At 44.4% G+C, this 23,503-nt stretch overlaps 1 protein-coding gene across 9 annotated transcripts in view; it reads left to right on the top strand.

The window, feature by feature from the left end:
* The window catches only part of LOC105472692 (intersectin 1), a 252,536-nt gene that overhangs the window by 64,789 nt on the left and 164,244 nt on the right, over window positions 1–23,503 (top strand). For all 9 annotated transcript variants that reach the window (XM_011726179.2, XM_024790051.2, XM_024790050.2 and 6 more), the window contains exons 2-4: window positions 15,064–15,123; window positions 17,459–17,551; window positions 18,866–18,929. In XM_011726179.2, the coding sequence (XP_011724481.1) occupies window positions 15,096–15,123; window positions 17,459–17,551; window positions 18,866–18,929 (185 nt within the window). In that variant the 5' untranslated portion in view covers window positions 15,064–15,095. The remainder of the gene's footprint in view (window positions 1–15,063; window positions 15,124–17,458; window positions 17,552–18,865; window positions 18,930–23,503) is intronic.

The following is a 23,503-nucleotide window of genomic DNA, read 5'->3' on the forward strand; positions in this document are numbered from 1 at the left end:
TCTTTCTCTGCTGATAACTTGTATATTTCCATTCATTTGTGTTTGTCTCGTGGAAAGTAGGTGTAATGGCTGTTCCACAGTCTTTGTGTGATAATTTCAACATTTTCATTGTCTTGGAGTTGGCATCTGTTGACTGCAATTTTTTTTTTTTTTTTTAGAATTTGTCAGATTTTCCTACTTCTTTGTATGTCCAGTAGTTTTGGATTATATCCTGGACATTGTGAGTTTCATGTTGTATAGATGTTGTGTGCTGTTGTAATCCTCTGCAGAATGCTGTTTGTTTCAGTAGGTATCTAACTTGGTTAGATCTACCTTGGTTATATACGATACTATAAATTCTCTGTGTTGTCTGTGGACAGGGGTTCCTTTCTCAGGTTAGTTTTCAAGACAAGTGCTGTGCTACTTTGAGCCTGCCGTGCATATCCATATCTCAGGTGTGAGCCTGAGATGAGCAGGAATTCATTCACACAATGGCAGGTCCCCGTTTCTAGCTTTTTCCTCTCCGGTTTTCCCCACACTTTACAGCCCACAGGTGCCTTTTTCATTAATTCCTTTAACCACAAAGACTGTGTTTCTGCTGGAGTTTTAGTCTCTGCACCTGTGCTTCACTGCATAGCTTCCTGACTGGGGCCCGCCTGTGGGGCAGAGTTGTAGAGAAAAGACAAAAAAAACTTTTTACTCCATGAAAAGGAAACTTTTAGAAACTTTTTACTCACCTCCCAAATCTGCCTACTTTTGTTTACTTCTTGTTGTCTTCAAGTATTATAGTTATATTTTGTATTCTGTCTGCTGTAGCAGAAGCAGAACTCTGGTTTGTGACATTTTATTTTATTTTTATTTTTGAGACTGAGTCTTGCTGTTGCTGCCCAGGCTGGAGTGCTATGGCAGGATCTCGGTCACTGTAACCTCTGCCTCCTGGGTTTAAGCGATTCTTGTCTCATCCTCCCGAGTAGCTGGGATTACAAGCGACCACCACCACGCCCAACTAATTTTTCTATTTTTATTAGAGACAGGGTTTTATCATGTTGGCCAGGCCGGTCGCAAACTCCTGACGTTAAGTGATCCGCCTGCCTCAGCCTCCCAAAGTGCTGGGATTCCAGGTGGGAGCCACCGCCCCCGACCAGGTTTTGTGACATTATTTAATGTCTTGGATATGTGATTATTCTTTTTCAACATAGTAGCTTTTTTTTGTTTTTGAGACAGAGTCTTGCTCTGTCTCCCAGACTGGAGTGCAGTGGCATGATCTAGTCTCACTGCAAGCTTCGCCTCCCGGGTTCCCGCCATTCACCTGCCTCACCCTCCGTAGTAGCTGGGACTACAGGCGCCTGCCACTACACCCAGCTAATTTCTTTTGGTATTTTTAGTAGATACGGGGTTTCACCATGTTAGCCAGGATGGTCTCGCTCTGCTGACCTCGTGATCTGCCCGCCTCAGCCTCCCAAAGTGCTGGGATTACAGGCGTGAGCCACCATTCCCAGTCTCAACATGGTAGCCTTTTACAAATTACTATATTTTTTTCAGATTATAGTAATTCATACAGCAAGCGTATGTAACAGTAGGACAAAACACCTTAAGCCAAGATGTCATCTCCATGGTCTGTCCAGGTAGCATAGAACAGAAAAGGAGATGTGATTGAAAGATGTTGTGTTATGCCCAGACTGTTTGTTCCCCAAAGAAGACCACCAGAGTCCAGAGTCAAAGCCAAGCGGCAAGGATCTTTACTACAAGTTCGAACCTGGTCCCTCCTTTACACAGTATACAAGAGGGCCCCGAACAATGCGAGCGTTTGCTTTTTATAGCCCGAAAGTTGTAGGGGAACAAAGAAATTCCTGCGCTTTCCGTAACCTTGAACGGCTGTCTCCTTATCGGAGACTTTCCAGGTGGTGTTTGTACTGAGCTCAGGGAGTTTGAGAGATATATGGTGGTGGGATGGGAGGATGGGATGTGTTTGTGCTAGGCTCAGGGAGTTTTGAGCCCGGGGCTGAGGAATGTGCCCAGCTCCTTTCATTCCCCCCTTCTTTTCAGGTATCTTTAGAGCCAATCTTGGGTCTTATAAGTCTGATTCTGTTTCAGCATTTACAGGTTGGTATTGGGCTCTGAGGACCATGAGTTGTACGGTGTCAAATCTCTCCCTAACAAATTGTAAAATTCTGTTAACAACACAAGGTCCTACGGTAAGCAGAAATAGTAGACTTAGCAGGGGTCCAAGGAAGGGGGCTAACAGAGAAAACATAGAGGAATTCCACCATTGGTCTGCAGCTGAAGCAAACTGCCGTGTTTTTACTTCAGTGCTTAACTTGCGTAACTGTTGGACCCGGTCCTCTACAAGTCCTGATTCATTTATGTAGAAACAACAGTCTTCTTTTAGAAATATACATGTACCACCTTTTTCTGCAGTGAGTAGGTCTAGGGCCCTCCGGTTTTGCAAGGTTACCTGAGCTAGGGACGTGAGCTGCCGCTGAAGGGAGGCAAGGGACTCAGCCGACTCCTCCATAGCAACGGCAAATTGTTGGTATAACTTGTTACTTTCTATGAGGGTGTGACCTAGGGCTCCCCCCGCCAGTCCGGCCGCAATGAAGGATGCGGTGAGGGAGATTCCTGCAATGAGGGGGAGAAATATGGCTCGTGCAGGTCTTGGTCTAGGGTCTGGGTGAATAACAGCACTAGTCCAGTTACCGGTATACCCTAGGAACTCGCCAGCAGTTAGTAGAGTTAACCGGGGAACTAATGTGACAGGGAGACATAGTAGGTTATTAACAGAAGGACTAGGTAGGTTCTTAGATAAGGTTCCATTACACCAGAAGAATATGCCTGATGGAGCCCTTAAGGTGATATTAGGGGGCGTTGCAGTGATGCTGCAGAGGCTGGAATTGGTTCCTGAGAAACAGTAGGGAAACTTCTCCTGACTGGGGTTTAGGTATAGGGGCACGTTCAGGATAGGAGCATACGAGTGGTTTCGGAGGTTGTTAGCTTGGGCAAAGGTAGAGGGTCCCCATGGCAGAGGGACAGCTGTTAGCGGTGGACGCCCTAGAGTGGCGCACAGGAAGCAGCCAGACAGGCTATGAAGTCCTGTAAGGTTAGCAAGTTCTAGTCCTTCTTGTAATAACTTTAACCGGGAGAAAGGACGTAAGTCTTGTGTTAGTCTGCTTTCCTGTCGTTGGATATTCCCGTGGACCAGGGGCAGTACTTGCACTAGGCCTCGCCACAGATAGAGGTGACTGCTAGGCCATGTGGAGGAGGGGGAGTAGTATACAGCCCCATGTTGAGGTGTGGTCCAGCGGGAGTTCCAGGGGTCTCTAACTATCCATGTATATGGAAAGTCTCTATCCCGTCTACGATAGAAGGGCCATTTAGGGTCTAACTGTTTTCTCTCTCCCCAATAACGGGGTCTGTGGATGTTACAATAGTTATAAGGACAGCCAGCATTTTGGTGCCACCAATAGTGTTTACAATTGTATTTAGTCTGATCAAACTCAAAGCATATTATTGGTGTCATAGGTTTGGCTATTTGAAAACCAGTAAAATTTAGTAGAATTGGGCTGTTGCACCCTGAGGAAGGGCAATCAGCACTGGCCAATAATTTTCCGGGCTTATGAGGTTGCCCAGGGTGGGTTCGGTTTTCATAAAGCCAGAATCTCCAGACAAAGGGATTATGAGCTGGTTTTGTGATTTCTCCAGCGGCCACTAGGGCGACTAACATTAGGGTTAGACTACCTAACTGCATGTTTGCAGTGAGCTATGCTGTCGGCGCAGGGTGAGTTTTAAGGGGTTGTTCCTAGCTCTGTCCACAGTCCACGTGTCCGGTGCTTCAGCCGCCGCCGTGATTGGTCCCAGAAGATCAGAGGTTGGGTCCACTGGCTTGACGTGGGTGTAGTGGATCCACGATGCGATGCCTTCTACCTTCAGGGCGGTGGGTGTGGTTAGGAGTACCTGGAGTGGTCCTTTCCACCTGGGTTCTAGGGTCTCTTGTCGGTGTCGCTTGACCAGGACCCAGTCTCCCGGCTGGTACTGTCGGCGGGGGACCGGTCTCATATAGTTCCTTCAGCTTGGGCCAGATTTCTTGATGAATTTTCTGCAAGGCTTGTAGGGAAAACAAGAGTTCAGAGACATTTTCTGTTTCGGACTTGAGCAGATCATCTTTTAGGCCGGGAACTAAGGGTGGGGGTCTGCCATACATAATTTCATAAGGAGTAAGGCCCAGTCTGTAAGGGGTGTTACGGGCCCGGAACAGAGCGTAGGGGAGAAGGACCACCCAATTAGCGCCAGTCTCCATAGTCAATTTAGTTAAGGTCTCTTTTAAGGTCCGATTCATTCTCTCTACCTGTCCTGAACTCTGGGGCCTGTAAGCGCAATGTAGTTTCCAATTTGCCCCAAGGATGGAAGCCAAATCCTGACTTACCTTAGCGACGAAGGCCGGCCCATTATCTGACCCTATCTGGACGGGGAAGCCATACCTGGGGAGGATATCTTCCAGGATTTTCTTTGCTACAACCTGAGCAGTCTCTTTCTTGGTGGGGAATGCTTCAGTCCACCCTGAAAAAGTATCTACAAAGACAAGTAAGTACCGATACCCGTATTTTCCTGGCTTTATCTCAGTAAAATCTACTTCCCAGTAGATACCGGGCCTGGTTCCCCTGAGCCTTGTTCCCGTTGCAGCCTGGGATTGGGGGTAGGCGTTGTTAAGCTGGCAGACTTTGCAACTTGTCACGATGTTGCTGGCCATCTCGGCTGTATGTCTGAATTTGAGCTTAGAGCGTCTGATCAGGTCTATCATCCGCCGAGCACCCAGGTGGGTGGTTCGGTGGATGTGTTCTAACACTTGTTGTCCTAATTTTTCTGGTAGGATGGTTTGGTCATCAGTATCAGTCCACCACCCATTCTGGATCTGTTTCAGGGGAAGCTTGTCAATCCACTGGAGATCTTGTTCTGAATAATCAGGGAAATATGGCAAGTCCCGGGGGCCCGGGTCAGGGAGCTGGAGTGCAAGGAGTTGGCTGGGAGCCTTCGCCACCTTTCTTGCAGTTTGGTCCGCTAGAAAGTTGCCTTGAGCAGTTGGAGTAGTTAGTTTCTGATGCCCTGGGCAATGCACAATGGCTAACTTTTCTGGCCTCCATAGGGCTGTTAGCAGGGCTAGGATTTCTTGCTTGTTTTTTATTTCTTTTCCTTCAGCCGTTAGTAACCCCCGCTCCCTGTAAATGGCCCCATGTATATGCGCTGTTGCAAAAGCATATCGGCTGTCTGTATATACCGTCAGCTTTTTCCCCGCCCCTAAGGTAAGAGCTTGGGTGAGCGCTATTAATTCGGCCTTCTGGGCCGATGTCCCCGGGGGCAGGGGTTCCGCCCAGATTACCTTAGTCTCTGAAGTCACTGCCGCTCCAGCGTACCTCTGGCCCTGATGCATGAAGCTGCTCCCATCAGTGAACCAGACGAGGTCGGCGTCAGGAAGTGGGCGATCCTGCAGGTCTTCTCGAACTCCGTGCACCTGAGCTAGTATCTCGGTGCAGTCATGGAGTGGGGCGTCCAGGTCCGGGTTGGGCAGCAGCGAGGCAGGGTTTAAGGTCGTTGGGGGCAGGAAAGTTATCCTGAGAGGATTTAGTAGTAATCCTTGGTAGTGGGTGAGTCGGGCGTTACTCATCCATCGATTGGGTGGCTGTTTGAGTACACCTTCGATGGCATGTGGGGTAACGACCCGCAATTCTTGCCCCATGACAAGCTTATCAGCATCCTGCACCATCAGAGCCGTGGCTGCAATCATTCGGAGACAAGGGGGCCACCCGGCAGCCACTGGGTCTAACTTCTTTGACAGGTAGGCAACTGGCCTCCGCCAGGGGCCTAAGTTTTGAGTTATTACTGCCTTAGCGATACCTTTATTTTCATCTATGTATAAGTGGAAGGGCTTGGTAACATCAGGTAGTCCCAGTGCAGGCGCGGAGAGTAGGGCAGTTTTAATCTGTTGGAAAGCCGACTCGGCTTCGTCTGTCCACTTGAATGGCTGCTGCCCCCGTGTTGCCTGATATAAGGGTTTAGCCAGTTCTGCGAACCCAAGTATCCATAGTCTGCAAAACCCCGCTGACCCCAGGAATTCCCTCACTTGTCGGGTGGATTGCGGCCTGGGGATCTGCAGAACAGTTTGTTTTCGGGCGTCTGTTAACCAGCGCTGCCCTTCTTTAAGCAGGTATCCTAGGTATGTTACCTCTGATTTACAGATTTGAGCTTTCTTTGCTGAGGCTCGGTATCCTAGATTTCCCAGAGCTTGTAAGAGACCTTTGGTCCCTTGGATGCAAGCTTCTTGGGTCTCAGCAGCAATCAGGAGGTCATCAACATACTGTAGTAAGGTTATTTCAGGGTGTTTGCGTCGGTACTCACCCAGGTCTTCATGGAGGGCCTCATCGAACAGGGTAGGAGAGTTTTTGAATCCTTGCGGCAGTCTGGTCCATGTCAGTTGGCCACTTATGCCTCTATCAGGGTCATTCCACTCGAAGGCAAAGAGCTTTTGGCTCTGAGGGGCTAAAGGCAAACTGAAGAAAGCATCTTTTAAATCTAAAACAGTGTACCATTGATGTTTAGGGTTTAGGGTGCTTAGGAGGGTATATGGGTTAGGCACAGTTGGATGTATGTCCACAACCCTCTTATTGATTTCTCTTAAGTCTTGTACAGGTCTGTATTCTCCACTATTAGGTTTTCATACCGGCAACAATGGAGTATTCCAGGGTGAGTGACATGAGCAGAGGATTCCTTGGTCAAGGAGCCGGCGGATATGCGGGGCAATTCCTTTCTTGGCCTCTAGGGGCATCGGGTATTGGCGTACCCGCACGGGGTCTGCCCCAGGTTTAAGTTCAACAAATAAAGCAGGACGGTGTTTTGCTAGTCCTAAGCCCCCCGTTTCCGCCCAAGCTTCTGGATATTGCTGGAGCCAGGTTGCTATGTCCTGGTCAGGGGCCGGTTGCTCCTGGTGGAGCCAGTACTCATCTTCTAGGGTTATAGTTAGGACGGACACGGGTTGATTGTGGGAGTTGGTCACGATGGGCCCCTCAGGGAGGAAATGGATCTGTGCTCCCATTTTAGTTAGCAGGTCTCTCCCTAATAGGGGACAGGGGCTCTCAGGGATAACCAGGAAAGAATGGGTTACATTCTTGGCTCCGAGGTTTACTGTTCTTTGTGTTGTACATGGGTATTTCTTAACTCCTGTGGCCCCTTGTACCCACGAGGACTTGGAGGATAATTTTCCATTAGTTTTAACTAAGACTGAGTGCTGTGCTCCCGTATCGACCAAGAACTGGACTGGGGACCCCTCCACTTGCAAAGTTACCCTAGCTTCGGGGAGGGGATCCGAACCCCGTCTTCCCTAGTCTTCATCTTGAGTGACTAGTACGGGTGTAGACCTAGGGGGTCCCTGTCCTCGTTGTTTCTTTTTGGGGCAGTCTCTTACCCAGTGGCCAGCCTCCTTGCAGTAGGCACATTGGTCTTTTTTCAGATTATCATGCCTGGGGGGCCGCCTGGGTTGGGTGTACTCTGGCTGTAGATGCTCTTTCTGTACTACTGCTGCCAGGACCTTGGTCATTTTTTCAGTGGCCTTAAATTGCCTTTCTTCTGGAGTATCTCTGTTATTGTAAACCCGCTGGGCTATCTGAAGGAGGTCCTGAATCCGCTTTCCTTCCAAGTCTTCTAATTTCTGGAGTTTTCTTTTAATATCTGGGGCTGCCTGATTTACGAATGACATTACAATAGCTGCCTGACTTCCTGGAGCCTCTGGATCTATGGGGGTGTACTGTCTAAAAGCTTCCATTAATCTTTCTAAGTAGGTGGCTGGGCTCTCTGTCTTTTCTTGCGGAATAGAATATACTTTAGCCAAATTAGTGGGCTTGCGAGCAGCTGCCCGGAGACCTGCCATTAGAGTCTGGCGATAAAGGCGTAGCCGTCCCCTACCTTCTGCCGTATTGTAGTCCCATGCCGGCCTGGTCAGAGGAAAGGTCGCGTTTATGAGGTCGGGGTTGGCAGTCGGTTGACCGTCGTCCCCCGGGACCAGCTTTCTAGCTTCTACCTGTATTCTCTCTCGCTCTTCCGTGGTAAACAAGATTCGGAGGAGCTGCTGACAATCGTCCCAAGTGGGCTGGTGGGTGAACATGACACTATCCAGTAAAGACAGTAAATCTTTGGGGTTGTCTGAAAACCGAGCACTCTGAGTCTTCCAGTTATACAGATCACTGGTGGAGAATGGCCAGTACTGGAGCCTGGGGATTCCTGTGTCATCTGGGGGTCCTATTTCCCGGAGGGGTAAAGCCACCGTGGAGTCAGGCGGCTGGGGGGGGCTAGTCCGCAAAGTGCGCCCTCGCGTCCGCCCCGCCGGCCCCTCAAAGTTACTTTCTCTTTCAGCAGGCCCGTGAGTGGCGGCCGCCTCCTCTCCGCCTGCTCTCTCCCGCGACTCAGCCCGAGGGGCCGGAACCTGGGGCCCGGAGGGGTACGGAGGGGGTTCTGTGAACAGTGGGTCCCCGCTATCAGGTAGAACAGGATGGGAGGGGGCAGTTGGTTGCTTGGTTTTTAGTGGTCGAGCAACCAGTGCCTTAGAGGGTTCAGAGGCTAATTGGAAAGGGGACAGCCAAGGAGGCGGGTTTTCAACAAGGTCCTGCCATATGAGGATGTATGGGATTTGGTCTAAGTGGCCCGCATGTCCAGGTAGGAAAATCTTGGATTTTACCCTAGTGATGACAGCAAGTCGGAAGGTCCCTTCGGGTGGCCACCCCACATCAAAGGCAGGCCACTCGGAGCGACACAGAGTAATTAGCTTTCCTTTCCTGATTTCCATACCAAGATCATGGCCCCTTGCTCTAACTTCTTTGAAATTATTTGTAAGGAGAGATAGAGGAGTACTCTGGGTATTGCCCATCCTGTAACGATTTGTAGTCCTTTCCTGTAAAGGAATGTGGGTTAGAATCCCAATAGAGGAAATCTGATCTGACTTATTACTGATAGCTAGCCGGGAGCGCGGCGCCGGAAGCCGGGAGCCCGGGGACCAGGGCCGGAAGTGTGGCGCCGGAAGCCGGGAGCCCGGGGACCGGGGCCGGAAGTGTGGCGCCGGAAGCCGGGAGCCCGGGGACCGGGGCCGGAAGTGTGGCGCCGGGAGCCCGGGGACCGGGGCCGGAAGTGTGGCGCCGGAAGCCGGGAGCCCGGGGACCGGGGCCGGAAGTGTGGCGCCGGAAGCCAGGAGCCCGGGGACCGGGGCCGGAAGTGTGGCGCCGGAAGCCGGGAGCCCGGGGACCGGGGCCGGAAGTGTGGCGCCGGAAGCCGGGAGCCTGGGGACCGGGCCGGGAGCGCGCCGGAAGCCGGGAACCCGGGGGACCAGGGCCGGGAGCGCGCCGGAAGCCGGGAGCCCGGGGACCGGGCCGGGAGCGTGGCGCCGGAAGCCGGGAGCCTGGGGACCGGGGTCAGATTCAGACAGCGAGCGCGCACCCGGGGGCCGGGGTCAGATTCAGACAGCGAGCGCGCACCCGGGGGCCGGGGTCAGATTCAGACAGCGAGCGCGCACCTGGGGGCCGGGGCAATTCAGACAGCGAGCGCGCACCCGGGGACCGGGGTCAGATTCAGACTGTTGCCCGGATCGCGAACCCGCTCCGGCAACCCAGATCGCAATTTAAATCAGAAGAGAGCCAGGGGACGTCTCCCACCGGTCTCCACTGGCCGTCCTATAGCGCGTCCGCCAGGACTGTGCCAGCCTCAGTTTCAGACCTCGCGAGTCAGAGATTCAGATTCAGAACAGACACACAGACACAGACAGACAAACAGAGACGAGCCAGCTCACCTATCAGTAGATCGATCCTAGCAGATCCGTTGACCAGGGGTCTGGTGGGCTTGGGGAATCCCGGACGAGCCCCCAGATGTTATGCCCAGACTGTTTGTTCCCCAAAGAAGACCACCAGAGTCCAGAGTCAAAGCCAAGCGGCAAGGATCTTTACTACAAGTTCGAACCTGGTCCCTCCTTTACACAGTATACAAGAGGGCCCCGAACAATGCGAGCGTTTGCTTTTTATAGCCCGAAAGTTGTAGGGGAACAAAGAAATTCCTGCGCTTTCCGTAACCTTGAACGGCTGTCTCCTTATCGGAGACTTTCCAGGTGGTGTTTGTACTGAGCTCAGGGAGTTTGAGAGATATATGGTGGTGGGATGGGAGGATGGGATGTGTTTGTGCTAGGCTCAGGGAGTTTTGAGCCCGGGGCTGAGGAATGTGCCCAGCTCCTTTCAGTTGCTTCATCTACATGTTACTACTATCGTCTGGGGTTCCTTAGGAGCCAGGGAGAACCTCGCTGTGATTGGCATTGGAAAGACCTGTGGTTAGAAGAAAATTATGTGGGAAAATTCCAGCCTCATCTTTAAACCATCATTTGGCTATTGTGTTAGTGAATAAGTCTGAAAGGTACATCTTCATTCATACATAAACATGATTTAGTTTTCATTAGGTGGATTCTTTGCTCACATCCAGCTGAGAACATGACACTAAAGAAATAGGGCTTTAATTAGGGAGGGAAAGAGAGAGAACGTAGAGTCCCTTTGGTTGTCACTTAAGAGATAGAGATGAAGGAGAAGTAGAGTTGGAGGTCAGAAGGGCCAGAACGTAAATGTAGTCTAATATTGGTCATAGTGAGGTGAAGGCTTTTGGGGTAGAGATTCACCTAGGGTGAGAATTATTTCCTAAGTTCTAGAGTAGGATGATAAATAACAAATAGTCCTAGGTGCTTTGTCAGGAACTGATAATGACTAAAGTATATTTTAAATCATAAGAGTTATACTTACGTTTGCTGCTGTGATCCTCTCACAGTAGCTGTGAAATATTTAAAGTAAAGCGTAAAATTATTGTATCTATAAGTAAAAATGGTCTCTTTTTAATGCTTTCAGTATCATAGTTTAGTATGAAGCTAATGCTAACTTCATAAAATCATTTTTTCCTAAGATAATTTTCAAGATTTATAGGGAGATAGAAATGCATACATTTCCTCTGGATTTGCCATTTCTTGCATAGTATTATGTATAATATTTTCTTAAACAAAAAATTTAAAGAAAATATTAACAAATCAAACCTAGCTGTGTAGTGAAAGAATAACATGCATATATGAATTGTTCTATTGTACAAATTCTAGGATAATTCAGTATTCGCAAATATGTCACTATAATTCAGAATGTAAGTAAAGGAGAAATTCATTACCTCACTAGATGCTTAAAGAGCTTCTGAAAAAAAAATTAGCCATTTCTTAATAAAATTATAAAAAATAGGAATAGAAGGAAACTACATAAACATGGTAAATAATCTTTACTAAAATACAACAACAAACCAACCTATTAAAATATGAAATACCAAAACTATCACTGTGAAAATCACAGGCAATACAAAAATTATTGCTATCACAACTGTTGTGTATAGCTTAGTATTATTGCTTTGAGCTAGTAATGTAAGGCTAAATTCTTTATTTCCAGAAGATACACATCTAGGAAATCTAAGAGTTTCATTTGTGAGACTATTAGCACTAATAAGAAAGTGTGGTAAAGTAGTTGGATACAAAGAAGAGAAATCAATAACCTCTTCATTTTGCAACAAAGTAAAAAAACGGAAGTAAAACTGAGCAGAATGTATTCTCATATATATTAAATATCTGTTATACTATGCATTTAAAATCAGAGCTTAGCATTTTTGGGAAGCTCTACAAAAAGATATATGACATGTTGATTCCAAAAGGATTTTATGAGGACTAAGTGAGATAAAACACACTAAAATTTTTAAGAGAATTATCAAGGTTGCCATACAGTATATTGAATGAGAAATTGTGGAGGAAAAGAAGGGCAGCTGCAGTTTCTAAAGGGAATCTACAGTGAGAAGTAGTCTGATTCACAACTGGATTTACAGACCCCTGGTTAGATATGGTGTCCTAGAGTCTGCAGTTATCTCAAAGGAAGCTTTAAAATGTTAATTCATAGCCGTGCGGATGGGGTGGTGTCACCTGTAATCCTAACTACTTGGGAGGCAGAGGCAGGAGACTTACTTGAACCCAGGAGGTGGAGGTTGCAGTGAGCCAAGATTGCGCCACTGCACTCCAGCCTGGGGAAAGAGCAAGACTCTCAAAAAATAAATAAAATAATAAAACACCTAAATAAATAAAATATTAATTCATAAGGAGAAACATAACAGTAAAGGAGACCATGACCAAAGATTTTAACAAGTTTTCAAAACAGAAAGTGAATGGAGGAGTAGTAACTGAGTTCACAGAGGAAGATACCACCTAAGTACGTGCAGAGGTCAGTTACGGAGATACAAATCGGCATGCCCCAGGGATATCTTGAGAGCGTTCCAGAGCGTTCCTTGTGCTTGGAGGCTCCACATATTCAAAAAGGCTGAAGTCAGTTTTACAGCTCACAGTGCACATGTACCCGAGAACTTAAAGTATAATAATAATAATTAATTAATTAATTAATTAAAAAAAAATCCATATCCAGATCTTTTAGACCTTTCTCTCCTATACCCCAGCAGATGGGTAACTACTTCAGTCCCCTGTGTGCTGGGGAAATGGGAGGAGCACTAGAACCAGAAGTGCTCCAGACTAGAGAGGTGAAGCACACGATTGAAAGTCAAGTGAGCCTGTACAAGTCTGCACACTGAAGTGTAGGACCCTACCTGCTCCTTCCTTCCTTCACTCCTCCTCAAGGCAGCACTTACATGAGTTGATCCCTTCGCACCCCACCCAGCACTTCGTTCTGTCTGGCAAAACTTAACAGCTTCGATGAAGAAACCTCCACATACTGAACATTTGGAGGTCTCCCAATGAAAAGGGGACTCAATATACCTGATCGTTTTACAGAGAAGCCCATCAGTCAACAAACCTGCCACCCACGCTGAGCTTGGGCATTTTTTTAGTGCCTCACTATTAAATATGGAGGCACATCCGGGGGTCACTAGATATATGAGGAAAACCTTAAAAGTGAAAGAGATGGCCAAGACGGGCGGATCACAAGGTCAGGAGTTTGAGACCAGCCTGGCCAACATGGTGAAACCCCATCTCTACTAAAAATACAAAAAATAGTCAGGTATGGTGAGGCGTGCCTGTAATCCCAGCTACTCAGGAGGCTGAGGCAAGAGAATTCCTTGAACCTGGAAGGCAGAGGTTGCAGTGAGCTGAGATCGCCTGGGCAACAAAGCAAGACTCCGTCTCAAAAAAAAAAAGTGAAAGAGACCCAGTCAACGAGCCAATGAACAATAAAGGAACCCAGAGGAATCCAGTGATCCAAGAAACAGAAGAAGAGAGAATGAGAAAGTGCTTTTGGAAATTTAAAAATGTGGTAGTTGGAAAAAACTTCTGTGGACAAATTGGAAGATGAAATTGAGATGTATTAGGGCAAGAGACTGTCATTTTTTTAAATCTAAATTTAAGATTTTTAATCTGTGAGTAGTACTCATTTATTTATTTATTTTTTTAATTTTTATTTTTGAGACAGGGTCTCACTCCAGTTGCTCAGGCTGGAGTACAGTGATCTCAGCTCACTGTAGCCTTGACCTCCCGAGCTCAGGTTATTCTGCCGCCTCAGCCTCCGAAGTAGCTGGGACTACAGGCTCATGCAACCATGCCTGGCTAATTTTTGTATTTTCACTAGAAACAGGGTTTTGCCATGTTGCCCAGGCTGATCTCGAACTCCTGGACTCAAGTGATCTGCCTGACTCAGCCTCTCAAAGTGCTGGGATTACAGGTGTGAGCCACTGCGCCCAGCCAATACTCATTTTTAACTGTGCATTTACCCTGTTAAACATAAGGAAAAATATTCACTAAATCTGGGTTTTTTTGAGACGGAGTCTTGCACTGTAGCCCAGGCTGGAGTGCAGTGGTGCGATCTCAGCTCACCGCAAGCTCCACCTGCCGGATTCACGCCATTCTCCTGCCTCAGCCTCCTGAGTAGCTGGGACTACAGGTGCCCGCCACCATGCCCGGCTAATTTAAAACAATTTTTTTTTATTTTTAGTAGAGACCGGGTTTTACTGTGTTAGGATGGTCTTGATATCCTGACCTCGTGATCTGCCCGCCTTGGCCTCCCAAAGTGCTGGGATTACAGGTGTGAGCCGCTGCACCTGGCCCTAAATCTGGATTTCTGTTTTTAGTTAGAGAAGAGGACTGACTTTTTTTCACATCGGCTGTTCATGAGTAAATAATGCCTGATGGAGATTTTTGGACCATTAAATTTGTGTTTGGTATTCTGGGACAGATGTTAGTGTAATATGCATTGTTTATAGTCTTTCTCAAATTCTTTGTGTTTATCGTGGGAGAAAGGCTGTGGAGTTAGCTGTCCTGCTAACTCCACAGCCTTTGGTCACCAAACGAATGGTATTGCGCTAATCACGTACCGCCTCTGATTTTCATTTTCCTGATCCATAATATGGGGATGGTAATAATGGTAACCTATCTCACAGGGCTGTGATGATGAGTAGAAGAGATAAGACCTGTGAATTACGTAGTATAATGTGTAGCATGTTCTAAGTGCTCAATGAAAAGAAGCTTTGATTATAACCATCAAGTAGATGGACTGGTATTTATAGATGGTTAAGAAAAGGGTACAGTCAGCCCTCCGTATCCATCGGTTTCACAAAGTCTGTAGCTTCAGCCTACCACAGATTGAAAACATTTGGGGGAAAAAAATTGCGTCTGTATTAAACATGTACGGAATTCTAAGCATACAGTATAACAGTTGTTTACATAGCATTTACATTGTATTAGGTGTTGTAAGTAACCTAGAGATTAAAGTATGCGAGAGAACTTGCTTAGGTTATATGCAAATACTGTGCCATTTTATATCAGGGACTTGAGGATCCACGGATTTTTTTTTAATCCATGGGAGGTCTTGGAACCTATCTTCCTGGGATAATAAGGGACAACTCTGTATTTAAAAAGTAACACGTGAATGAATGAATTCCTTAATTGTAGAGCTATGCTCTGGCTCTAGTGTTAGTCCTCTGACCATTAAAGACAGCATGTTGGTGTGTTTATGATTATACAGGAATTAAGTTTTCATAAACTTAAATGTTGCATTTCACTTACAGGCGTCGATTAGCAAGGTAAAAGTAACAGAACCATGGCTCAGTTTCCAACACCTTTTGGTGGTAAGTTTTCAGAAATTTCTCTTTTTAATGTACTTTGGGACCAGATTTTAAAAACTTGATATTATGGCAAATTTAAAATTAAAAAGTAGAGAAAATAATGTAATCAACCTTCATGTATTCCATCATATAGTTTCATTAATTATCAACTCATGCCCAATATTGTTTCATCTGGATTCTTTTGGAGCAACTCCCAGGCATCATATCATTTCATCTATAAATATTTTAGTATGTGTACCTAAAAGATAAGAAAACATTTAAAGACAACTTCAGTGGCATTATCACACCTATAAAAATTTACAATACCGGGCCAGGCGTGGTGGCTCATGCTTGTAATCCCAGCATTTTGGGAGGCCAAGGCCGGTGGATCACCTGAGGTCCGGAGTTCAAGACCAGCCTGGCCAACGTAGTGAAACCCTGTCTCTACGAAAAATACAAAAATTAGCCGGGCATGGTGGGGGGCGCCTGTAGTCCCAGCTACTCGGGAGGCTGAGGCAGGAGAATGACATGAACCTGGGAGGCGGAGGTTGCAGTGAGCCAAGGTCATACCACTGCACTCCAGCCTGGGTGACAGAGCAAGACTCCATCTCAAAATAAATAAATAAATAAATGTACAATACCATATTATCATACCTATAAAATGTTTGCTATATCTAGTCTGTACCTTATAGTCTTCGGACATTTCCCTGATAGTCTTTAGACATTTCTTGTTATGATTTGTTTGTTTAAATTGGGATCCAAATAAGATACAAACATTGCAATTAGGCCATGTCTTTCCCAAGTCTCTTAGTGAATTTTACCCCACTCCTCTGTTTTTTTATCAGCAAGTTATTTTTTGAAGTGATGGGGTCGTTTACACTTTTTCAAAGCCTGGATTTGAAGCATGACATTTTTGTTTGTTTTACTTTAATTAAACTAAACATAAGTTTGAAACGTATCAGTCTGCATAAAATGTGTTTTGTGGGTAATTTTTCCTAATGTTATTAGGAAATTGTTAATTGTTCTTGCTTACACCCAAGTTACTTTTTAACAAAAATACTTATTAAAAAGTAGTACTTATTAAAAAATACTTATTACAAATTTATATTAACGGAGTACTCTTGGAAGCTGTCTAATCTCATCATGAAGAGAGTAAAAGTCTCTGTGGGATTCTGGTGCAGAGATCTGTAAACTTTTCAGAATTACTATTCTATTTTATTTTTGTTCCCCTTAATTACTGTACAATTTTTGGTTTTTGTTTATAGTTACAGGGATGAATTCTGACAGGGCAGTGAAAATTTCTTCTAGAAGTTCAGACCTGTAAGGCCTGTGAGGGAAGGGGTCATCTCTGTCTTGCACACCACTTCATCCCCACAGTAAATGTTTTTCCAGTGACTGAATGGATTTTTACTTTATCGGTCAGTGTTATACCAGACCCGGTAGAGAGGAGAGATGCAATGTTTAGATGTTTTTGCTGATGTGCTGGGCACATTCACATTTTGTGTGAAACATACGTATTGTGTGTTCCCAGTTTTGTGGAAGGTATCCAAGCTTTTGAAAGCTTTCCATGTATATAATCTAGAATTATTTTAGTCAATTTGAGGAGACCTAGGACTAAAGTCAGCAAGATCTCAGTCGTGAGTGGACATGTAGTCAGCCTAAGAGCTGAAACTGAAGGAAAACCTAAAACTCATTCTCTTTGGCTATTATTTCATATCAGGACATCCCTGCCCCTCTTGTTTTTTTTTTAACTGTGCTTCCTGCATACTGAGATACCCATTTTTAAAAACAGCTTTAGTGAAATATAATTTATATTCCATAAAATTTACTAGCTTTAGCTATATAATAATTTTTAGCAAATTTATAGTTGTGCAACCATCACCACAATCTAATATATTAATATTTTAATCACCCCCCAAAAGATTTTCATGGATATTTATCACACTCAACTTCTTCTTTCATAACTTTTGCCTGTGGCATTTAAGGCACATTTTGCACAGTGGGTAGCTTAAACATTTAGGTTTAAGTTAATTTAGTCTGTTGCTTGGGTTTATGTAAGTAAATTATTAATTTATTATAATCTTGCTAACTTATAAGACAAGTTGCTAAAAAAGGAATGTGTGCCTCTTCTTTCCTTTCCCTCCCTTTCTCTCTCTTTCTGTTTCTTACCTTTTGTGTCCTGTTTTACACTTAATTTTCTAACGTTATATGCATAACTTCCAAGGACAAGCAGATGTGACTTTATCAAGTCTTTATAATACATAGACAGAATCTTGAAGTGCTGTGGAAATAGTATGTGAGAGCATTTTGTTTTGCTTTTCTCGCTGAATAATTTGTTTGTCTTTTCTTTGGATTTTAGGCAGCCTGGATATCTGGGCCATAACTGTAGAGGAAAGAGCGAAGCATGATCAGCAGTTCCATAGTTTAAAGCCAATATCTGGATTCATTACTGGTAATCAGAGTCAGCATTTTTTCATTTTTACTTATCAGTAATGCAGATGTCTGTGGAAACTCTATTATGCAAAGCCGAGATGGGCAAATATGACCAAGGAGAGACATTTACCTATTTTGCCTTAACCTTGTGCCTCTCCTTTTATAATTTTTTTACACGTAATGGAATCATACCTTGTTTGCAATTTTTAGTGCATGTCAAACCACTGGTTTGTGCATATAATTTATGGGAATTTGTTAAGATCAAAGGACCAGTGGTTCACACCTGTAATCCCAGCACTTTGGGAGGCTGAGGCGGGCAGATCTCTTGAGGTCAGGAGTTCCAAACCAGCCTGGTCAACATAGTGAAACCCCATCTCTACTAAAAATAAAAAAATCAGCTGGGTGTGGTGGTGAGCGCCTGTAATCCCAGCCACTTGGGAGGCTGAAGCAGGAGAATTGCTTGAACCCAAGAGGCAGAGGTTGCAGTTAGCTGAGATCACGCCACTGCACTCCAGCCTGGGTGACAGAGTGAGACTCCATCTCAAAAAATAAACAAACTAATTTTCCTGTTTGATTATTTTTCAGGAATTCACTTTAGAAAAAATGGAATCTTTATTTCCTGGGGAATTGTTCTGCTACCACGCCCTGCTATTTTTTTTTTGAGACAGAGTTTCGCTCTTGTTGCCCAGGCTGGAGTACAATGGCGTGATCTCGGCTCACTGCAACCTCTGCCTCCCAGTTTCAAACAGTTCTCCTGCCTCAACCTCCCAAGTAGTTGGGATTACAGGCACCCACTACCACGCCTAGCTTATTTTTTGTATTTTTGGTAGAGATGGGGCTTCACCATGTTGGCCAAGCTGGTCTTGAACTCCTGACCTCAGGTGTGGTTCTTAATCATTGTTATTTATTCTCCGTAAATATATCAGAAGTACCCAGAATTTGGAGTATAGGTATTGGGAATGGCAAATAACTTTCTTTATAAAGTGAAAGTATGGGTCATCAGTTTCCTAAGGATTCCTATAAATGTGCTTTTGCACAGTGGGTAGCTATTCATCCTTAGTTAATAGCAGATTAATTAAAGTGGAAAATCTATGCTGGGAAATGGTAGGCCTTTATTGAGATGATTTTTTTTAATCCTAAAGTCAGTGCTGATGGATTGTTTTACTGTTGCCTTTGGGCTTATCCTTGGACTTTTATAATGTACTCAACTCAGTATTTATAGTATTACCAGCCTCTTTTTAAATTTCGTAATTTTGCTGTTAGAGGATTTCTGTTAGCTGTTGGAATTTTTTTTTTTTTTTTTTTCCTGAAACTTTTTCCATTTAATTTACAGGTGATCAAGCTAGAAACTTTTTTTTTCAATCTGGGTTACCTCAACCTGTTTTAGCACAGATATGGTAAGTTGGAATTTTACATAAGCATAAGGCAAAATAAAATATCATTTAGTTCTATATGTTAATATGATTTCTTATGTTTTAAAAGGAGAACATGTATTTCTAGCCTGAAATATCTTGTTACTTCTTACCAGAGAATGATGTCTGAAAAGTGTCTTTCTCATATGGAACTAAAACAAAACAAAAAAAGTGGTGATATTTGAATGACACCACTGTCAAAAAGTTGAATTTCCATGGAGACATCTAAATTTTGGTGTTCCTTCACCAGTTAGTTTTGGCTTCATCCATATCACCCATATTTATTTGAATGTCCCACATTTCTTGCTTTATAATGGAACGATTTTTTATCTTTCATTGACTGAAGAATAAAGGGTAAAGAAAATATTAGAGTTAGTGCATGGTGAATCCATAATAAATAGATAATATTGAATTCTTCGACTATCACAAATAGGCATTCAATCTTTTAAGCCACAGGAAATACAGAGAGTATAATAAAAAAAGGGTGGCAAATACAGGTTTGGATTCTAGGCTCATGGCTTTGGAGAGCAATGCTGAATTCTGTTGTCCTCTAAGATGTCTCATTTTTTCACCAAGGGTGCTGAATACTTCACTTCCCTGAGTTAATTAGTGATGTGAAGGCAGCTCGCTGTGAAGAAAGAGCATGTGATTTGTAGTCTACACCTGAGTTTGAATCCCAGATGTACCATGTTCAGTATGTCTGATTTGGAGATACAGTTACCCTCTTTTACCTCAGTTTTCTAATCTAGAAAATAGGAATGCTTATAGTTTATGAAAGTTGTTGAGAAGATTCCAGAAAAAGCAAGGACTTATTGTGGCTCCTGTCACAGAATAGACCCTCAAAATAAAACCCAAAAAGCTATCATCTCCAGGGACTGGGTATTCTACATAACTAAATTTTCCAGCTGATTACTTCGTCCTCTTAAATGACCAAACTTTTACATTTATAATCTTATAGAAATTAATAAAGGTTGATAGAGCTTTGTGTTTCTTTTAAGCACAGTCTACAGAACACAGTCTAAGCTTTTCTTGGTGAAATGTCATCATTATGAAAATCAGTTACTCATCCTGAAATAGCAAAACTTACACTGTATATATATATATATATATATATATGTGTGTGTGTGTGTGTGTGTGTGTGTGTGTGTATTTGGATATATTTGAATTGAGACGAAATGATACCAGATCCGTGTGCTTTTTTTGGGTGTCCGCTTTATTTTCTTTTTCCTGGTTGTCAGCATATTGGCCGCCAGACTGTCTCTAAACTAGTGTGCTTGCTCCTCTGAAGCCATTCTGATTCTAACTTCTGATCTATTAGAGCTGAAAAATCAGATAACCAAGCGGTTTTGGAATTACAGTTTAAGTAAAGTAAAAGGCTCAGATGAAGAAACAGCCTGCAAGAAAGAAGTCATGCGCAAGTGAGCACAGAAGTGCTGTTCTGTCAGTTAAATGTGACAGTTTAAACACAAGACCTGTGGCACCTGTGTGAACGTAACAAGCTTCTTTTGCTTCGCACCTCATACATGATCATGTCTCACACCATCAGGACCTCTCACTGGAACCTTCTTCCCCAGACTTAACTTCCTCCACTGGATTATGCTTTTATGTTCTATTCCCAGTTTTTGAAAGTTGATTTATTCTTTCAACACTGAAAAATTATTCATCAGATATCTACTATGGGCCAGGGACTGTTAATAGGTGCTTGGAATATAGCAATGAACAAAATAGACAGAATCCATTCTTTTATTGAAACTACAGTCTAGTGGAGGAAGACAATAACAACACAAAAATTGTCACGTGGTAAGTGTGATGGAGTAAAACAAAATACACTCTAATGAATTTCATTTTTTTTTCTTCTGTTTTTTGTAGAGATGGGATCTTGCTATGTTGTCCATGTTGGTCTCGAACTCCTGGACTCAGGCCATCTTCCTGCCTTTGCCTCCCAAAGTGCTGGGATTATAGGTGTGACCACCATGCCTGGCAGAGACAACTGTCTTAATTGAAAAAAGTGACATTTGGCTGGGTGTGGTGGCCCACTTCTGTAATCCCAGTGCTTTGGGAGGCCAAGGTGGGAGCATTGCCTGAGCCCAGGAGTTTGAGACCAACCTGGGCAACATAATGAGCCCTTATCTTTAAAAAAATTAGGGAGGCCGAGACGGGCGGGTCACGAGGTCAGGAGATCGAGACCATCCTGGCTAACACGGTGAAACCCCGTCTCTACTAAAAAATACAAAAAACTAGCCGGGCGAGGTGGCGGGCGCCGGTAGTCCCAGCTACTCGGGAGGCTGAGGCAGGAGAATGGCGTAAACCCGGGAGGCGGAGCTTGCAGTGAGCTGAGATCCGGCCACTGCACTCCAGCCTGGGCGACAGAGCCAGACTCCGTCTCAAAAAAAAAAAAAAAAAAAAAATTAAAAAAATTTAAAAAAATTTTTTTTTTTTTTTGGAGACGGAGTTTTGCTCTTGTTGTCCAGGCTAAATTGCAATGGCACGATCTTGGCTCACTGCAATCTCCGCCTCCCAGCTTCAAGCGATTCTCCTGCCTCAGCCTCCTGAGTAGCTGGGATTACAGGCCTGCACCACCACGCATGGCTAATTTTGGTATTTTTAGTAGAGACGGGATTTCACCATGTTGGTCATGCTGGTCTTGAACTCCTGACCTTGTGATCTGCCCGCCTCGACCTCCCAAAGTGCCGGAATTACAGGCGTGAGCCACTGTGCCCGGCCAAAAAAAATTTTTTTTTTTTAATGAGCTGGGCATTGTGCATGCCTGTAGTCTTAGCTGCTAGGGAGGCTGAAGCGGGAGGATTGCTTGAGCCCTGGAGTTCGAGGCTGCAGTCAGCTATGATTGTGCCTTCTAGCCTAGGTGACAGAGCAAGACCTTGTCTCTAAAAAATAGAAACAGTGGTCTTAACTTTCTGAAGTATTTTTACCTGAGTGGCCCAAAGTCAAGTTTTTATAGTGACCATTTTTATTAATTAAAGATGGTAATTTGGCAATCTTAGATTGAATCAATTAATCTTTAATTTTTTTCTTACGTTTTGCTAAATAAGTTTGTGATGGCATATTTTACTATCAAAAAATGTCTGAAACTCTCTTTTTCCCAAAAGAAGTACCTTTGAAAAGTCATTGGAAATTTCATGAACCACTGATATCCTGCCCAGATGATGGAATAATGCAGTGCAAAGTATGAGTTTAGCAAAATCTGTCTTTCAGCTAAGCTGACTGATACTTACTCACATAGTAACCCTGGGCAGTACTTGATCTTTTAAAGCCTAGGGGGTTTTTTAATTTGTTTTTTTGTGTTCATATTTTGAGACGGAGTCTTGCTCTGTCGCCCAGGCTGTAGTGCAATGGCATGAACTTAGCTCACTGCAACCTCTGCCTCCCAGGTTCAAGTGATTCTCCTGCCTCAGCCTCCCACGTAGGTGGGATTATAGGTGCCCACCACCATGCCCGCCTAATTTTTGTATTTTTAGTAGAGACAGGGTTTCACCATGTTAGCTAGCCTGGTCTCAACCCCCTGACCTGAAGTGATCTGCTTGCCTCGGCCTCCCAAAGTGCTGGAATTACAGGCGTGACCCACCACAGCCGGCCAAACCTAGGTTTTTAAAATTGCAACTAATAATAGCTGATCTAAAGAAGCAGCCCTCCCAAACCCCATACTATTCTTATGTTCTTCTGTGATTTTTCTGGTAGGGTCCCAGGGTAAGTCCTTACTCCTTTTAGTAGAGAGAGTAATGGGTTTGACTCTGAAGTTTTAGGCAGTCCTTGTGTCAGTCATCTGGGGAAGAAGATAATTTTTTGCTTTTTTGTTTGTTTTTGAGACAGGGTCTTACTCTGTCACCCAGGCTGGAGTGCAGTGGCATGATCATAGCTCACTGCAACCTCAACCTTCTGGGCTCAAACAGTCCTCCCACTTCCGCCTCCTAAGTAGCTGAGACTACAGGCATGCACCACCAGGCCTGGCTAATTTTTGTATTTTATGTGGAGATGGGGTTTTGCCATGTTGCCCAGGCTGGTCTTGAACTCCTAGACTAAAGCAGTCTGCCCGCCTCAGCCTCCCAAAGTGCTGGGATTATAGGCATTAGCCACCGCATTCAGCAAAGAAGAGAAGTTTGGATTGAGAATTGGAAACTGTCTGGTTTCTCTCTGAGCTTTACTTACTTTGTTCTGGAATTTGTTGCAAATATTTGAGTGATATGAACTGATGGACAGTATATGTTAGAAACCTTTATTATGTTTTATTTCTGTGTCGAAAATATATTCCAGTTAACTAATTTGTGAACTTTTGAACTGTAATCTGTTAATGCTTTGGGGACTCCTTGTCTCTCCTAGCTGATTTCCAATTAAGAATATAAGAAAACCTTAATTCTCAGAGGATGGAGTCAAGTCAGTTGTGTGTAATGCCAAATTATAACTGTGGCCAAAGATGATACATCTTCCTAGAAATTGTCTTATTAATAAGGAGCTGGAAGGAGGTTGGCAGATATCCTTTTGGCAATTGAAGTGCTTAGAATTTTTCCAACCTTGCTGTGATGTGGAGGGGAGGAGAATAAAGC

Source organism: Macaca nemestrina, chromosome 4 (genome assembly GCF_043159975.1).
Source record: "Macaca nemestrina isolate mMacNem1 chromosome 4, mMacNem.hap1, whole genome shotgun sequence".
NCBI lineage: Eukaryota > Metazoa > Chordata > Mammalia > Primates > Cercopithecidae > Macaca > Macaca nemestrina.